The 19,334-nt window shown below is 45.4% G+C and overlaps 1 protein-coding gene across 4 annotated transcripts in view; it reads right to left on the bottom strand.

Annotated features, from left to right (window-relative positions):
* PKD2L1 (polycystin 2 like 1, transient receptor potential cation channel) overlaps positions 1–18,912 on the bottom strand; it is a 28,829-nt gene extending 9,917 nt beyond the window's left edge. Inside the window, exons 1-9 of one of the 4 annotated variants that reach the window (XM_083844720.1) lie at positions 18,800–18,912; positions 12,146–13,163; positions 9,024–9,166; positions 6,886–7,048; positions 4,540–4,653; positions 3,065–3,192; positions 1,787–2,043; positions 617–841; positions 46–274 (exon numbers count right to left, since the gene is read on the bottom strand). In XM_083844720.1, coding sequence (XP_083700846.1) covers positions 46–274; positions 617–841; positions 1,787–2,043; positions 3,065–3,192; positions 4,540–4,653; positions 6,886–7,048; positions 9,024–9,166; positions 12,146–12,167 — 1,281 coding nt within the window. In that variant the 5' untranslated portion in view covers positions 12,168–13,163; positions 18,800–18,912. Of the gene's footprint in view, positions 1–45; positions 275–616; positions 842–1,786; positions 2,044–3,064; positions 3,193–4,539; positions 4,654–6,885; positions 8,681–9,023; positions 9,167–11,267; positions 11,422–12,145; positions 13,749–18,799 lie in introns of those variants that run through there. The other 3 variants (XM_083844723.1, XM_083844721.1, XM_083844722.1) reach the window with 3 other exon arrangements.
* Between the last annotated feature and the right edge of the window lie 422 nt (positions 18,913–19,334).

Genomic DNA, 19,334 nt, shown 5'->3' with positions numbered 1-19,334 from the left:
TTCCCCCCCTCATTAAAAAAAAATAAAGTGTGCAAGCATCCTCACCAGAATGACAACCACATCCAAGATGTTCCAGATGCTGGTGAAGTACTGAAGCTTGTGGATACGCAGCTCCAAAATCTCCTCCACCACATAGTAGAAGATGAAGACACAGAAGACAATTTCACAGGCAACAATGAAGAAGTCCCATGCACTGACATATCTTATAAGCTTGACTGTCCGGATTTGCCAGGAGGGGATGGCACCACCAGTGGCTGGAAACTCAACCACTAACCTTGAAGGGAACAAGAAAGCACTGATAATTACAAATGGTGGGATGGAAGCATCAAACCTGAGTATGAGCTATCCACCAAACTGTGACTGGAAGAGTTGTGCGTGTGTTTATGCATTCTTCTCTCTGCTGCTTCACTACTCATGACAGAAAAGCATGAAAGGTCAAAAGAAGTGAGTCTACTTGTGTCAGAAAAAACAGCTCTTCTTGCTAATCCATACAATATCTACTGATGCCATTCAGTCCTACACCCCGTAGTGGACCAGATTATTTTTGCATTTTAAGAATCTGTGGCATTAAGAAACAAGTGAGAGGCAGAAGAATTTCCAGTGGGACTCAGCCTACCTCAGAACACAGAACAGATTGATATTTGCATTATACACAGAGAAATCAATGAAGACAACTCGTGTCCCCCGATCCAGCCATAACTTCTCCTTCAAGATTTGCAGGGCTTCAGCACTCTCTTCTCTGGTCAACTTGAGGTCTATGTAGTATCCTCCCCCACTATAACTGGTTAGTCTTCCCCAGTGAGATGAGCCACCCAGCTCTTCCTCAGAATGGTACCTCCACCTGCAACAGACAAGCCATGAGAAAAGACATCACTTACCACCCACAGCCTTGGATAGGACCTTGCAGTCAGGAGAAATGAAACTGCATCTTCAAAGGACAGAGCAGTTTAATCAAAGAGTTGGCACATAACTCCTATTCCAGATCTGAGCTTACACCAGTTCTTCACTGTTGATAGATTTCCGATCTAGTGCTTCCCAGTAGAGACACAACACATCTTGCCATACCATGGAGGGAAAATCTGCAGGCTCATTGGCTATGCCATAGCCTTGTTTGCTTTTAAGGTTATGCACAGAGTCTGTTGCATTGCCTCCTACCATGTTGCACACAGTTCTCTGGCACGCAAATTTCCTTATGAACAATAGCTTCTTTTTCACAGATCAAGACTCTAGCAGCAAGCAAGGGGTTATTAAATGGCAGCTGCCTCACTTTATTATAGAGGAAGATCCACATCAATTACATGAATCATCAGTAAAAAATAAATAAATAACCAAGTGTGATGGTGATTTTACATGTTATATTCCATCTCAGTGTAGAATTAGAAGTTAAGAAATCTGGGTCTTAAGAAAATGGTTCAGACACCTCCGTCTGAAAAAAGGGGGGGGGGGGGGGCAAAAAAAAGCTGGGAATAGGTTTTCAAGATGAAAGAGGTGCACTCCCTTAAAAACAGACAGCAACGTCTACCTAGTTCTCATCTGGATTTCTCATGGCTTTCTCAACAGGTCCCACTCTAACATTCATCCTATCTCTCCTCAAAGAGGTTTGATGCAAAGGACTTGCTGCCTCTAACTGCAAGGGGAATTCCAGCCTTGTGTGAGAAACTCACCCCTACCATTCATTCTGCAGCTCAGCATATCTTATTTTAACCAGAAGAGACTAATTTGGGGCAATTTAAAAAATGTAAAAATCACAAATATTCTAATCCCAAAAAGCAGAAGATGTACTTACGCCGTTCCATTGACAAGTCCAAAGGAGAACCTTTCCTCCTTGTCTTCTGAGTATACATCATAGCAGCCTGAGATTTCCTCCTTGAAGTCATCATGGACCACACAGGAATTGTTCTTCACCTTCAGCTGTCGCATCCGTGGGACACCCAGCAGCAGGTTCTCATAATAGATGTATGACTGGGTATTGTGTGCTGCTAGGGACTCATTGTTGTACCACTTTGTCCAGTAAAGATTATCCAGAAGAGGACCTTGTGCATACTGCGTGAGAGGGAGAAGAAAGCAACTGGTTCATAGCCTACATATCGGAGGAATTTTCTTAGTCTGGGCTTGAGATAAGACCTGACCCACACTGCTCTACTGGTAGAGCTTGCGTTGCATATATGCTAAGGAGGGGAGCCCCCATATGGAGCTGGGTGGAGCTGCAGGGTAGGAGATGGATGCTGTGCAGCAGGGTGGTGTGGTGGACCCTCTCAGGCCTGTAACGTGCTTGCTGCACCTTGTTATGCTAACAAAGAGACAGGGGCCCTACAACCTCTTTGTCCCTTCCTCTTCAGGGAACACAAGTCTGGAGGAACTGTCCTAGCATGAGGTGTGAATTATTAAAACAAGGTGGACCAGTTCCCTGTAACCAGTGAGGGAAACAATAGTGCCATAGTTCATTGTGCTTTTTTAATATATCAGAAAAAGGCAAAGCTAACTGACAATGAATTTCTGGCTGGCCGTTAGAGATAGGTGGTTGCAATATCTCAAAGACATTCACCGTGTACCATATTATTCATTCTCCAGTTCTTTGATAAAAATGTGACAGATCCCAACATCTTGTCCCCTTTTTATTTTCTTTGATAAAAGTCAGTGCAAATTTTAATCCAGTTTCTCCATAAAGAATCTACAGGTCAGGTCAGGCCATGCATAAATTACAGGTTAACTACACTGATCCCACAATTGCCCATGAAAATGGAGATAAGATTATTACTAAGAGACCAGCATGAAGACATTAGACTGCAGGATTCAAAGCTATGTCTGTCACAAGAAAGCCTGGAATGGATTTTTCTGGACACACACAACACTTAGCCTAGTCAGTATTCTGGCTACAGTGATATAATGTTTTAAATCAGTGTGTACTCTGCATGCAAATGATACCATATCTACTGCTAGTAGCTGGCAAGCAGCAGTAGAATGGCTTGCTGAAAGCACTAGGTAGCACATTCAGAGATAACTGAATATCCCACCCTAGCTGAGATTTCCAGGGCTCCCCATGCGAGGCCAGATGTTTACTCACCACCCAGAAGTCAGCCATGCTGCCTATGGACTGGAAAGAGACACGGCTGTCCGAAGAGGTCTGCAGGAAGAGCTCAGACATCACTTTGGTGTAGTAATAGGCATTGGAACTTGTCATTCCATATGTCACTAAGAGAAGAGACAAGAGGAGGGTCCTCCCTTACACCTGAATATCGGAGCCTGGTATATACATTCATTTTCTGCATAGCTTCTACTGTCGTAAGTAAGCTGAGCAAGGCAGAAGAGAAGAAACCTTGAGAGCTCTAATCACATTACTTTCTTGATTGCTTAAGGAGTTCAACTTTATTTTCTGCATCTTCCAGAATTTAAACTGCCAGACTGACAGATTTTAAGAGTTTAAAAGCCAAAGAAGACCATTGGATGATGCAACTGAACATCCTGGGTAACATTTTTTTCCCCCTCAGAGAGACAAAATTTCTGAGAGAAATCTTCTTTCTCAGAACAAAATTCACGATCTGTATTTTGTGTGCACTTAGTTCTGATCTAAAGCTATGAAGGTATAGAGACTACCCTGTTGTGGAAAATTCCAGGCAAGTTTTTGTCTACCAAAAAAAATCAAACAAGTATATGTTGTTTCGACTACTCAGAGCTCCTCCCTGCAGAAAAGCATCCATCATGGCGGTCACTAGGAACAAGTCCTACTGTTGAAAGGATACTGTGAAAATAAAACAGCAGATATTCAACATCCACCTCCCAAACACTTCTAGATGAGTCAGTGTGCGACTGCATGTACGTCTGTGTGCATGCCCTGGTTCTTCAGGAAGGACTGTCTCCCTGGGTCAGTGTGATAGTAACTTGGGTTGGTATTGTCTGTCTATCTCTCCTGCTACAGGGCCCATGAAATATAATCCTCTTCACTGTTCTGTGCCACAGGTGCTCATCTGTGATAATGAATGAACCTTCCCAAAAAACAAACAGTCATTGTTCTAACCACACAAAAGCCATTAGCATTCAGTACAGGGCTGCATTAAATCTACCCAAGAACAACACAAGCTGCCATCTGCATTATCACCTCAGCCACCTCACCAGCCTCAGAGACAAAAATCTCTCTGAACCCCGTGTCTCTGATCCCAAGAAGTTTCTAGAGCTGCTGTCTGAGGTTTGAACATTTGCTGTGAAACTAAATCTGAGGTTTTAACATCTGCTGTGAAACTAATCTCGCTGTGCAGATTCTTCCAGGACTGTGATGTCAACAGCTGGAGCTGATTATGTGGTTTGGGAAATTCTACTTAAATCTAGCAGGTATCAGTTCAGTCCAGAGCAATTGTCAGCCATTTTACTTGTGTGTGCAGCAGCTATTCTGTGAGTCAACAACACACCTGCTTGCTGCAGTGATTATACATACAATCAATTTAACACCTACAACAGGGTGAGGAAGTCTAATAATAAAACCTCGCCTTCTTCCCCTCATGCTACACACAGAAAAGACAGCTATGAGATAGGATATCTACTTACATAGACAAATGTCCACCAAGAACACAATATAGACTAGAAGCTCTCGTAGAGTGGTCTTCACATAAAGCTCTCTGTTTTCAGCTGTGTTCTCAGTGAGCGTAGTGCCCCACAGACCTGAGGGATGTAAAGAAAAAAAAAAAAAGAGAGTTTTGATGGCCATTCTCAAAGACTATGGGAGGAGTCCTATTCCCAAAGAATGCTCCTGTCTTGTGAGTTACTAGATTTTTGTCACTTTCCAAAACAGAAACATTTTTCATCTCAAAACTTGACTAAAACTTGTTAAATAACCTATAAAATGAACAATTCCAGTGTGAAGAAAAGATTTGAGGCTGACCAAAACTGAATTTTTTTGACCATTATGTTTTGCTAAATCACTCTTCATTTTTCTGCCAGACTTCAATAGGGACTGATCTTTTTCTGCCTGTTTTTCAGCTTACTTTTTGCAGAAATTCAGTCTTTGTCACAAGTTTTCCTGGAATGTCATAGTTTCATCTCAGTCATGCACGTGCCAACATCTGACCTTTTGTTAAGGACTTCCATAGCAGAACTGCATCTGATTTTAGCTTTACAGCTATTAGTTCTTTTTATGTATACTGAGCTATCAAGCTCCAAATATTTGTCCCTTGCTTACTCACACACTTGAAGATTTCTTGTATGTCATAAGACTCAATCAAATAGCCCAACTCAATATTTTCAGCATACAATTTAGAGCCAAATTGTGTTCAGGATATCTATCAATGGAGCTCTGCTGACTTCAACGCAGATTTATACCAGCTAATGTTCTGATTTCTTCACACAGTGAAAGCAACTCATTAAACGTCATCAGGATTGATCAAAAAGACAGGAACGCTTTCTTTAAAAGAAGCCTCAATATTTTGGTTTTGATGAACCGCCTAACACCATTAGTTTGTTTACTTGTTCTTGCTGTAATGGCTTTCTGTTGCGTTTTCAGAATCTCTCCTGAAGTTGAAAGGCATAAGAAATTCCACTTGAAAGCCTAGTGATGGAACTGGCATCAATAATACCCACAGTCTTCCTGCTTTATACACCTCCTAGAGAGCTCAGGCCTGATACCTATCCCCACTGGTGCGCAACTATCATCCCCCTGCAAATCGGGATCAAAGGCCACACATCTCAAATCACCTCAGGAGGAGGAAGGAGACAGGCTTTTTTGCTTTGGAACAAGCAAAAGTGCTATAGCACACATTCACTCCTGTCCTGATGGTAACTCTTTGGCATCTCAACAAAGTACAGAGCTTTTTGCACATTCAGCTGCCATGATGGCTGCCGCCCTCACTCATGATGGCATCCACCCTCACTCCTGGACAGACAAACCAACAGCCTGCTCTGGCCATGCAATAGACCAGAAACAGAAATGAGAGACTAGAGAAGATGTGGATTTACTCTAGTGCAGGAGAGTAGCATGTAGTCTGTGAAAACTCCACAACAGAAACAAACAAACAAAAATCAGTGGGTAACAACAGAGCAGAGACATTACTGCAAGTGGTAACAGTAAGGCCGAGTCAGTGTATAGTAAAGGCCAGCTACTCAGAGAAGGGCACAAAGTTCATTGTAGTCATTGGGCTCCTGAAGATCTGAATCTTATTCTCATTTTTTTGTGTTATAAGCAACAAGAGACAAGAAGATCTTAGTGCACTCCAGTGCAACAAAAGATACTTTAAAGGGATGGAACTATGTCCTTGTGAACAAACACCCCATGAGGCAGGGAACCCCTAGTACCAAATGTTGAGAAAAGAGGCAAAGGAAAATAAGTGCACTCAGGAATACCTAAATGCAGCAACACTCAAATATCCTTGAAAATTTGGTTCAGAAACTGGACCAAAATTATACCTGGAGGACCACGAGTCTTGTCCCTTATCATTCAGGTTGCATCCTGTAATTGTGAAACTATACCAGTTGAGGTTTTATTTCAGGTGTTTCTTTAGGAAACATGCCATGGAAATATACCACCTCATACGTGAAGTATGTACCCGTCTGTGTCTCCTTTGGAACCCTCCAACCTCGGAAGCCTGGGAATTCATCTCTTTTGAATATGACATTTGGACTGAATGATACTCCCATTCTCTCCATACCTCCTGCCTTGTAGCAAAGATGACAGGACAGACCCAGGAGGCACAGAAAGACACATAGAATGAGGATGATCCTTTTAGGTCAGCTAAAGATGATGATTCAGAGTAATGATGGTCTGTAGTGAGCAGCTTCCTGTACTACACAGATATTATGTACTTTCTACTTTCTGCACCCCTGCAGTCACCTTCCCCCGCAAGTATTACTGCTCTTCCCAATGGCTAGTAAATCCTTTCTACTGAAATACCAGAACTTTACCTCGGATGCCTCTGAAGATGTAGAAGCAGCACTTGAGGAAATGACTTGTCTTCCCATCCACAGCTTTGTTCTGCTCTGTCCGGTAGGGAAGTGGATCCCCCACCTCTTCAAAGTTCTCATAGGGATTCTCCAGGATGGACTTGGGGTTGTAGATGGCTCGAATCTTCAAGGAGGTAGAGGGAGAGCCATTGTAAACAGGATTATCCCAAGCTTTTTTCCCCACACTCTCCAGTTCATGTTCCTCTGGGGCTCGAAAGTGGCTCTCAGCTCTGTTGTTTAGGTGAGAAGAGCTCATGGCTATTCACTGGCAGCAGAAGTACTAATTAGCTGGAATTGTAGATGTAGCCTGCCCGGGCTGGATTTGAAAGCTAGCGGAAAGGGAATCAGTCAATGCCAAACAGCGTGTCTGCCTCAGCAGCCTGAGGGAGGGTGCACCATCAGCATCCTGCAGACAGCACGCATCCTCCCCCTGCTTTATACCAGCTCAGCTGGTGACACGCATGGGAGGGTGGCACTGCCCCTTGTAAGAACCACCACCAGCCCTGTCAGTCCCAGGAACAGTGATGTGGCCAGGCAGATGTGTCTCTGCTTCCAACCTGAGACGAGAGACTGCTGGAGCTGTGGGAAGGGGAGGCTGCCAGGAGACAGCCCCCGAGCTGTGGGGGAAGGCTGGGATTTACTTGGACCCCTCAGGCTGCCCGCAGCCCGGGTCAGCTCCAGCAGCGAGCTGTCTCAGGATGCCCGAGCAAACACCGCTCGGCTCAGCGCGGAGCCTTTGCTCTGGGGCTGAGGGATAGCTCGAGTGGCCAGGGAAGGGTCACAGAGCAGAAATCCTCCCTCCTCGAGGCAGGCGGTGAGGACCCGGGCCGGGCAGGTCACCAGGTGGCGCTGGCAGCTCGCCCCGGGAGCCGCTGAGCCTAGCTTGTGGGATTGCGGCTCTGTAAAACTAGACACCGCCTCTGCTCTCGGTTAGACACCGGGGTTTGGCCTTAAGCGTGATCCCGGTGAGTTTTCCCAGCTTCCTCTTTGCTACGTTATTGTTAAAGGCAGGAGCGGTGAGCAGGAGTAAACTCCTAGTGCTTGCTCTGGAAACCAGAGGCTGAGCTCTTCAGCTTCTGCAGGATTTTCACAAGCCCTGCGGGGTCTGCTTGCCCTGAGGCAAACCAGGATCGTATCAGGCAAAACTGGAAATAATAGCAGCTAAGGGGTGTCAATATTCATCCACTTCTTGCGAAGTAGTCCCAGGCCTCATAGGTGCTGTGGTAAGATGGTAAAGGAACATCCAGTCTGAGCCTGCCCCCTCCTCAAAACTGAATACATAACCTCAGCAGGTGCTTCTCCGCAGGTACTGATGGCAGCAATTTTTCCTGACATTACCCAGGGAAGCAACATGACTTTTGCAGCTGTAGGACTACAGGGCTCAAAGGTACAAACAGGGATATTTTCTCTGGACTGTCGTGTTCATACAGCTGGATGTGGATGTCCCCTTTGCTCACCTACCTGACGATGGCACTGAGAATGCTTGAGTAACAACGAGGCAGGACCTAACTCGTTACAGGGCAGTGAGAGGGCAGCAACTGGTAATTTGGTGGGTTGGAAGTTCATCAGTGGTCTGGGATGGATTCTTGGGCTGAATTTGGTACAGTATTTGCTGGCTTTGGAATGACACCTGTCTGATGGTATCTTTCTGACCTTAGGCCTTATTCACCAACCCGCCATTCTTGTTGAAAGCCAGCAAACGGGATTTCTCTTCCTTCCTTTTCTCTTCTCTGGTGAAGTCTGTTTCTCAGCAGCCCTAGAAGAAACATTTCAAAGGTACCCAGGCAGAGTCTCTTTCTAAAACTAGAAACCATCTTCACAGTGGGATTCAGCATGGTAGGGGAACAAAAAAGCACAGCCCCAGAATTTTCCTTAAAATACCATGTGGGTCAGAGCGGTTCCTGCACTGAGCACTCATTCACTGCAGACAAATCCACTGAGCAGATGAGAGGAACAAAGCCACGGAAATGTTCAGATAGGGAGGGGATAAGTTCTCTGTTGCTGGCTAATTTGTTAAGAGCAGGCTAGGTGAAGCTCAGAGATGAGCTCTCTGTCAGCTGGCCAGCCGCTTCATTGGGTAGCCTGTGAGCTATTCCTACCTGGCACATCGAGTCTTCATGCAGGATACAGCAGCACGCTGCTGGCCAGGGCCTCAGCTGGCTTGTATTCCGCCGTGGGGCTGGGGATGTGCTCTCTTGGCCTTGCCACTGCTTCTCTTCTTCAACGGCCTGTGGCCACAGACCTGTTTCAATGAATAACAGAGCAATGCTAGCTAGCAAGGAGGCTGGCAAGAGACCAAAGTAAAACACTGGGTGTTGTTGATATGCGCTGCCAGGCATGTACATGCACACACTTAGTCTGGGCAAGAAATATGACTTCCTCCTTTTTATTATTATTATTTAAACAAATTAAAAGATGAATCATGGGAGGAGAAAGGGAGAAGAATATTGTTAGTTGTTGGATTTTCTAAATCATGGTGCATTGTTTGGATAATGTCAGAGCTTTGGCTTTATTTATATTGTTAATTTAAATGATAAATTGAAACAACGGTTAAGAAAAAAAATCAAGTTACCTTGGGGTACACTTGCACATACTATTATTTTTTATCAAGATCCCCACCAACCCTTGTTAGAGAGCACTGAAGATCAGCACTAAACAGAATAAAGATAATTCTAGTAATTGATGCTGCTATTACAAAAAAAAAAAAAAAAGTCTGCAAGGAGAAGGATTTTCCTTTAATAGGCCACGTGGTGGACTTGGGAAACAACTGGCCTGCAAAGTCTGCAAGGAGAAGGATTTTCCTTTAATAGGCCACGTGGTGGACTTGGGAAACAACTGGCCTGCTTCTGCATGCATAAATCCTCTCTCATATTCCTGCAAGTCTCACAAAAAAGGCTTATGATTCTGAAAATGTTTTTCCTAATAATGTCTTCTGGCTTAATAAAATTTATTGTCTTTCCTTGCATCCCTTGTCTTGGTTATATCAACATCAGCTGGATCATCAACAGCTATCACTACTATTCTAACACCATCAAATTCTATAAGATTCAGTTGTAGTTTAGCAGCAGCTGGGCAGGCATTGAAACTCTGGAAGTTTTGTGCCATTCAGAAATAGTTATATAATAATCTGCAAAGACCTCCAGAAACAGAAAAGACTGTGATGGTGGGAAATGAACACACACGCCAGGTACAGTTCCAGTGCTCATGGACTATCTTAGCAATTGCAATGCAAATTTGTGGATACTAAATGTGCATTACCATGAGCCTGTAAACAATCTCTGAACCTGATCCAAACCTCCCCTTTTTCACTAGCTTTTCATGGAGTTGTGAACTAAGCTGATTTGGGTAGTAAAATACTTTTCTTTCATTGGCACAATACAGTTTGGTTTTCTTTAAAAAATATATTATTTAGTTTTTACTAAAAGGAAATAAGCTGTCAAAGGCTCTCAAGAAAATTGGCATCATAGCACATACAGAAGAGGTATGCAGGAACCTTTGAAGGTTTTTGTTTTGTTTTAAAAAATGCTGTTTCTCTACATAGCTAATATAAAGTGTTTATATGGCATGAATAAATCCACCCTGCTTCTTCACAGGGGATTAAATTTTTTTATAACATTCATTCATTGCAAAGCAAAAGTCCAACCACCTTCTGCACAGCAAAGAATAAAAGAGTAGGGATTTTTATTGCCCCTAAATAATTCAATTAACAATTAAATTTATCAGCAGTAGTTTCCTTCAAATTTTCCACTGTGAAGTTATTTTCTGTCATGATCAATATATTGTTGAACTGTTTTACAGAAGTATAAGCCACAGCTAATTTTGCCACCAATTGGTAGTGTGATGATCACATCCTGCCACAGATACATGATAGTGAACTGAGATAGAAGGACCTCATAAAGGAATAACAGATTACCTATGTAGAGCGAAAATAGCATTCATTTTCAAACAATCCAAATTAAAAAAAAAAAAAAAGGCAGCTATAAATACTATACAGTAGAGAAAAGAGGAGTGAATGCGTGTAACACCACAACTAAATTATTATTTAATTTCCTGGTATTCTCTTTCCCTAAAAAACAAATCCTCCAGCATAGCAGATATCCAAGATAGCAAACAATTTGTGTAAAAAGAATGTTTTCTGTTATTGAATTATCATGCACTTTAGCAGTGGATGTCAGGTTCTCACCATTCTTGATTGTAAAGCTGACATTAATAAAAACAGTACCTCTCCCATGGCAGCACTGCTTAAGGTCATGCTCCAACTCAAAATACTATGGCCATAGCCCCCAACCTCAAAAGGAAGGAACTGGCCCCACTCCTGGCTTGTGGTAGCCTATTTTACTTACCTCACACCACGATTCTGGGGCACCTCAAGAGCCCCTTGCCTGGTGTCTGCAGTCCAGCCCCTCTGACAACTCCACACCCCTCCTTCCCAAAGGACACAACAACCTTTGTGCCCTTTTCACTGGGAGAAAGGTGGCCCCTTAAAATTGGGAGCAGGAGAATGTAATGTAGGAACAAAAAGGAGCAACCTTATTGGATTTCTTTAATTTGGCAGAGAGGAGAGGGACATTCTGAACTTAAATGCCTTATTATACACAGTACATTGAGAGGGAATTAATCAGAGTAAAACACTCTCAAAGGTAACGAGATGGTACATTTGATTTTGTTTTCACTAAACAGTCCACACCCCTGCTACCTTTCTTCCAGTTCAGCTAGGATGAACTTGAGTATCTCTATTATTTCTAATTACTATAATGTGATAAGAATTAAGCATGGAAAAAAAGCAGCTTTATTTTGATAACGTGCAATACAGTAAAAAATGTAATTTTAGAAATAGGTGAAGTAGCATGTGTACCCTGGTCTTCCCAGGCACAGGAGAATTCACCACCCATATAAGAATGTTATCATTTGAAACCTGGTTTACTCTCCTTTGTTATTTTTTCTCTGGAATTTGTGATGTTCAGGTTTGCAGTGTGGTACTCCAATGGGGTCTGGTAACACTGCAACCATGCCTGGGATTCCTCAGCCCCGCTACAGTGAGGGAAAAGGTCTGAGGCAGCCAGATGATTTATGAGTCTTAGGGTCACTCGCAAAAGCCCATTTCTGATTAGCATTCCACACCTACACAATTACACCATGCAAGCAAAGCCAACTTTGCACTCTGTGCTACACCTAACTCACACACCAACAACTGTCCAACCAGTAACAGTCCAAGACCTACCTGGGAACTCACCAGATTTCATCCCTTCAAAATAGACCACTCTTACGCCCAATACTGCATCTCATAGACAAGCCTTCACAAAGTAAGCCACTCTTCCTGCAGTACTCCTCCAACATCAACAAACACCTGCATAAGGACTTCCACTACAACACTACCAGCTCCTGCATGAAAAGCTTCATGTTCTCCGTTATAAATTACTCTTTTAGCCAGAAAGAATTAGTTTATTGAGTAAGCGACCAGCAAGCAAAACAGCGCTGGCCGGCCGGAGAGCCCATGCTCCTCAAACGGCCCGCGCCCCGCACCCCCCTCACAGTCCCCTTTTATCATCGGGTTCTTCCGGGGTTACGCAGCCCCCCTGCCTGGCACCGCGGCTGTGTCAGCTGTTGCTAGGGGGTCGTCTCCGGTCCCTCTGGTGGTCGCACGGATGAAGGCGGTAGTCTTCCTCTGCTTGGTATGTGGTGTTTTTCCCTCCTTAACCGGTCATGTTGGTTTGTCTTAAGATAGGACAGTGGGTTATCAATTTTGCAGTTATAGTATTTACACAAAGTTCTCTCAACTTTCCGTCCGAGACAGCAACAGGCAGGGAGCCTCAAGGTCCTTACAGCCACCTGGCGACTCCCTTCGTTCCTTCTTAATATAGCCATGGGAAATAATGAACAAACATGCTTCATACATCACATTCTCCTCAAGAGTCCACCCTACAGCAACTGCTGACGAACACACACTAGCCTCACCAAAGCCAAAAACCACCACAAAAACCGCAAAGTTAAAATTGCATGTGCAGGGCTATATTGTAGGTGTGGGTTAATGCAGAGGTGGGCTTGGAAGCTGCAGAGTGTACACCCTAATGTTTCGTATGGCATTTTATTAGGGATTTTGTTCTCCGTGGGAGAAGCCTAGAAGTAGAGATTCTGAAGACAAGAAGGGAACTGTTCTTCAGGTCTCTGAAGCTGAGAGTATTTAGTGGTATCTGTGCTGTGGATCTTCTTTTATATTTGCTTCTCCATCCACCTGGGTGCTGTAGAAGATAGAAAAAGAAAAATATAGTGCATGATTAACAAGCTCAAAGTTTCTGTCCCAAAGCAGAGTTACTGCAACTCTACGTACATTCTAGGAAGCCTAATTACAGTTTTGCCATTTTCCCATACTTTACATTAGTATTTTCTATCCAAAACAATTTGTTGACCCATCTGAGGTGCTTCAGGGCTTCTGCCCCACCATCCACTCTGAGGTACCTCTGCATTTCCCTCTGAACTCCCCCTCTTCAGTGGCATCCCCTCTCTGAGGTACCTCAGTGTTTCCTGCTAATGCCGCCCCGATACTGCCCCCTCTCAGAGGTAACTCTTTATTTCCCATTGAAGCACCCTATCGCTATCCCCTCTCTGAGGTACCGCAGTGTTTCCCCTTTGAAGCCCACCTGGTACTGTTCCCTGTCTGAAGTCCGAAGCCCCCCTGCCGCTAACCCTCTGCGAGGCACCTCAGCGTTTACCTTTGAACAACCGCGGGGCACCGTCCCCGCTCTGTGGTTTCTCAGCCTTTCCCATCGAAGCCCCCTCGGCACCACCTCCTCTCGGAGGTACCTCAATGTTGCCTGCCGAAGCCCACCCCGTGCCATCCCCTCACTGAGGTACCTCAGCGTTTCCCTTTGAAGCCCGCATGGGGAAGCCCCATGAAGCCCCCGCAGGGAGGTCAGGCCTGCCCAGGGGCGCTGCCTGCTTGGCCAGAGGCGGCCTGGGGACATGGCATGGGCTTGAAGGCTTGACTATATGCCGCGCCATGGGGCTGAGAGGAGAAGCACTCAAAGGCTGTGAGGCAGCAGATTTTACATCCCTCCCACCTCGCGGTTTAGAGGACTGTGTCCTTTCTGATGGTTTAGCTCAAACATCTTTCTTACTTCTAAACATACGGCAGTAACACTTGCAAAACCCATTGCTGATTAGCTTTCTACACCAATTAAATTGCACCACATAGGCAAAGCTAAAATTGCCCCCCATGCTTCTGATAACCAAAAAGCTGCCCAAAAACTACCTGCATGCTGACCAGATCCCCCTTTTGGATCAACTTGCTGTCTTATTCTCTGTGCTCCATCGCACAGAGAAGCTTCCACAAAGAAGGCCACTTGACCAGCAGTAATACTGCAACATCAACAAACTCCTACATGAAGACTTACATCTTTCTGTAAGACCTAATAGGATATGGTATGCCTCTATGATAAAGTAGCACAAGGAGCAGTTTAAATCTTGCCATCAGTTTTGCTAGCATGATGGAAAACAGTTACATCCATTTGCCTGATGGAGTAACACATATAATGAGAAACTAGTAAAACAACATATCTGTTGTGATGTTGTTCCCTTTGTTATGCACTTGCATTTCTGCTGGTGTTTCTACCTTCAGACGCACCAGTACTTAAGCATTTAGTCTGACATATAGGTAAGGCCTCTACTCTCTTCAGTTTATTTACAGTAAAACTTACATTAAAACATTGTGTGGTTTCATTTGCTATTATTTGCACTGCATTGGTTTTTATTGTACTCACTGATTACATGTTTGAGAGTTTAGTAAAGCTCTCATACTCACTAGTGTGACAACCTAGTTTTGCTGGGCAGCTCCTAAAACATTTTACTGCATGCGATTCTTGCCTACAAACTGGCACGTGCTGAGCCAGGAGACCAATCTTACACATTCACAGGGCTGCCCTGTTTGAGAAAGCTCACTGGGAGCATCAGGCCTTTTCTGCCTTTCAGGATGTGTTCTCCAAGGATGGTGTTCCAATCTCTCAGCAATCTGGGTCCAGATTACCTGAGACACTTGCTCCCTGAGCGGGGTGCAATTCAGCAACTGAAATCCCTGTGGGACACTGAGAGCTGCAGTCTTACACTTCCATTTTTTTTTTCTGGGATTTGGCAACCCTACAGAAGCCAACGGACTAAATATGCTTCTCGATTTCTTCCCTTCCACCCCCCAAAGTTTAAAGTTCTCTGTGAGCATCACCACATCCGAACGGTGGGGCTTTGCGGCGCGGAGCGGCCGCTGCGGCGGCACCGCCGGGGCTCGGCCAGCGGGGGGCAGCCGCGCTCCGTCCTCCCGCCGCCGCCCGCCGCGGGGCTGCCGCGGCCCCCGCTCCTGAGGGCCCCCAGCCGCCTGCCCCACACCTGAGACTGCCCTAGCACGTACAATCAGCTTGTGAGGTGTGGGCCAAGCCCTCGCAGCGTGCTCCTCACGCAGGCCCAGCGCCTGTTTTCCTACCGTGACTGGCCCTTCACGTGGACCTGCTGCAAGAGGTGGCATGGCCCAGAGCTGTGGTGCACACGTGGCAAAGCCCATGCTGCCCAAAATGCACATTAAGACAAACTTCTGCTGTCCAAGAGGCCGTCCAGTAACGTGGCCCTTGGGCTGCTGCCTTGTCCTCAGGGGTGCCCTTGGTCCCAGGCAGGTTTGGAGCTGAGGAGGCACTTCTGAGTGACAACAAACCACCTCTTCCCCGGGTTTCCCCAGCCACAGGCCCATGACAGGCCAGCGGACAGCAGGAGGGAGGCACAGGCTGCACCGCCATCCCAGCAGGATGAGCATGGTTTGTGAGCCCAAGTTAGGCCTGATCTAATTCTGTTCTGCTGCAACATAGCTCCATTCCCTCTTGTTCAGTGAAGAAAAGGGGCAGATTATTGTCTCCTTCTGCCTTGTCCTTGCCTCTCTTCATTTCTGCCTTGGCCACCACCTGCTGGCCCTTTCAGGCTGATCACACACCTTGCATCCCCTCCTATTTTCCTCCCTCCATCCTGGATTGTCCCCAAAACTCACTCTCTCCCTCAGGGCATGGTGCCCACTGTTTGACACATTTCTTCAGCTGGTACCTTCACAATAGCAGAATGACTCTACATGGTGAACTTTGATGGTCCTAGTGCCACAGCCCAAGCTTTAAGAGCTTATTTAGCAACTCTCTGGTATACTGCTGACTTGTGCTCAGCTGTGGCTCCACAAGGCCTCCTGGGCCAGGCAGCACAGAACAGATGCTTGTGCACTTGTAGACTTGTCCCCTTTGTGCAGCCGGTTGCTCCTGCCTTCATGGCCCTCTTCTCAATTGGCTCCTGTTGCCTGGGACCACATCTCACACCAGCCACAAGCCCTGGGAATCACAATCCCACCAGCACTCACTTTCCAAATCAGCTTGGCATTGTCCTCTGCCAAACTCATTCAATTATTACCCACTCTATCACCTTGGTTAATAAAGGCAACAAGGGCAGAGCCAACACACTGCCAGGACAAAGCTACAAAGACATCTGCCAACAATGTGAAAGGCAGCAAATCCTGTGCAAGAGCCAGGCACAATACTTGGCTATCAATAGCCTCTGAGGATCAGTGCAAGTGTTTGGGGTGAAGCAAATGCAATTTGTTCCACCTGGGAAAGCTTTCTCTGGCAGGCTACTGCTCCCTGCACATCGTTCACATGCTGCAGCACAAGGGATGGGACTGGGTGGAAAAATTGGATTAAGAGTTCAAACTAACATCCACAGCACTGGTTAGCTATCACGTAACTCTCACCTGGCTAGGGCAACCCACCCCTGCCTGTTCCTGTCATGCCCAGAGCAAGCTTTAGAGATAAGATACACTGAGATCAGGGACCTCCAGAGCAAAATCTCACGCGTCTCTGACACCTGCTTCGGGATTGTCTCTCTCTTCTTCCTCCAGGTGTCACCTGCTGACATTTTGGTGCTGCTTTTTCCCCCCGCTGCTGAAACTCATGTTAGCACCCACATGCTGAAGAGGAGTAACAGACAGTCCCCAAGGGTGCAAGAATGGCTATGATAGATCCAGCAGCACCGGGGAAGAGGTGGGTCCCTGCACCTAAGGGATAGGGACAACCTGAGATCCAGCAACAAGCCAGAGCAGGGAAATACAGAATGAGGAATCCGGGCACCTTTGGAAACAGAGGCAGGGATTCTGGGCACCAAAGAGCTGCCCTAGTTCTATCCCGGCGTGTCCTGAGGAGCTCACTCCCATGATTCTCAGGCTGATGGTGCTGGCCAAGTCGTGGAGAGAGAGCAGAGGAGGGGATTCCTCAAGAGCTGCAAATGATTCACCACCTTTCTACCTCTCTCCATCCCATTTTTCCACAGAACATAAACTCGACCTTCACAGTCCTGTGTTGCACAGTACTCTGTTTATTCATTCCCAATCATGTAATTCCATATAATCCATAAGTATCCCATTTTATAGGTAGAAAAATAAGAAGGGCTCAAGTGCCTTTTAAAATAAGCCAGAGGCTGGCGTCATTGTTAGGCTTAGATGCTACATGTGCTTAATATTCAGGGATAAACCAATCACCTGGCTGAGCTGGCTCCTGACTGATTGAGAAAGAGGTGGTGAAAGAGGAGTCCAGGTCCTACCACTGGCAACACTGCGTGTTGGCACACCAACTAGCTGTTATCTGTGTTCCAGCACTTTCCAGACTCGTCCTACCCCAGCACTCAGACCTGTTAGCTGGTGTCCCGGGGTCCCTTTGGAGTGGTCTCAGAATATTTCAGAAGTTGTGATCAGATGGGGACTTCCTCACTAGGGGGGACATTGCAGTCCCTTCCTAGTGGTTTGAGTGGTGCCATCCTGACAGGCATCTCCCAGAGCTGCTCATGTCAAAGTCTCATGTGCAAATGAAGATTGGCTGGGGCAGGACAGGGTAAGTTTGCCTGAGTTCTGTCTCTGTTTTTTTTTTGTTTGTTTGTTTGTTTGTTTGCTTGTTTGTTTTGTGTGTGTGTGTTCAGGAAGGTTAATCTTTATATGTAATTCTTTTTACAGAGTTGTTATTCCCAAGACACAGTACAGAGCCAGCAGACTAAAAAGAAAAAGCAGAATGACACAATGGATAAACAGAGCAAAACCTCAGAGCTAAGGTGTTCCCCGTGCCAAGCAGAACCAGATGGTTACTCCATTTTCCTTTCCTATGCCACTGTTTCTACATCTACAGTTTGCTCTGCTCCCAGTTGCACGAGGTTTTGAACACATGCTTCACTGTTGCCCCAGACCCTTAACTCTAGAACTGCTATCTCACCAAATTGCCCTCTAAGTGTAGGTTTGGGCTCTTGACTCTCTTCCCCCTTAAGCTAGAACTTTGTTTAGTGAGTTGCATCCTATTCATTTCAGTTCACGTATCACATTTGCCAAGATCTCATTGGAACTCTAAGCAGAGTGACCTCCAACATGTTTTGCACTCTTCCTAGTTAAGTACAGTCCACAGAAGTAGGAAGCTCGATCTATCTTCCATCACATACATCAGGGAAATGTATCACATACATAGGGAAACTGAGCAGCCCTACTGCAAGTATGGACCCCAATGCTGTTCCAGCAACCTGTAAGTGTGGGCTCCTAGCACATTTTCTCAAAACCTCTGCAAACCATCCTCATTTAGGTAAAGCTAGGAGGGAAAGAACAGCTGTGACAGTGTTGTGTAACTCTGCATCAAAAGTCATAGTGAAGCTAGCAACTCTGCTACTTTGCCTTTACCTTACTTTCTTTTGTCAAAGACTCATGGATAAAAAGGCCTGTCCTTATCAGCTAGAGAAAGTTAAAGTAATTTCTGTGCCCATATGGGTTCCTGAAGTTTATACCTGAATCCTGTGGAAATATGACCCAAGCAAAGCATGGAGGAAGCAAAAAGCATACCTTCCAGAAGGTGCCAAATGCACACTGTGCGAATGTGTGAATGCATGTGGTGGTCTGTCATCTGCCACAGCTCTCCAGTGCTATAAGGTCCAGACTTTGTGAGAGGTTTTTGCAAATTTGACTTTTTGAATGGGACTTCTATCTTGATGCTGTCACAAGAGACAAAGACAAAACCAGGAGGCTTTAAAAAGGTGATCAGAAATAAATGAGAGTAGATAATGGGCTGCAGAGTCACTTAAGTGCTACTTGTTGAGGATTTCTTTTACACTTGCAACAGATCTCTCCCCCTATTAGCACTCAGAACACAATTAACTAGTTAACTTGGGGCATTTTACCCTCCAAAACTGACATGATCCCACATGTCTGCAGTCCTTTTCTTTAAGCGAGGAAATGAATGTGGAAAGGGAAGAGTGTGTTTTCCAGCTCCATTCTTTAAAGGAGACAGGGCAGACAGGTTCTTCAAAGACCTGGAAAGGCAGCAAAACCAGGCAGGCAGGTAAGGGCTTCATTCCCAGCAAGCAAACCTAAAAATGTT

The sequence above is a fragment of the Anser anser genome (assembly GCF_964211835.1).
Source record: "Anser anser genome assembly, chromosome: 7".
Taxonomy (NCBI): domain Eukaryota; kingdom Metazoa; phylum Chordata; class Aves; order Anseriformes; family Anatidae; genus Anser; species Anser anser.
This window is presented reverse-complemented; position numbering and strand designations above follow the sequence as displayed.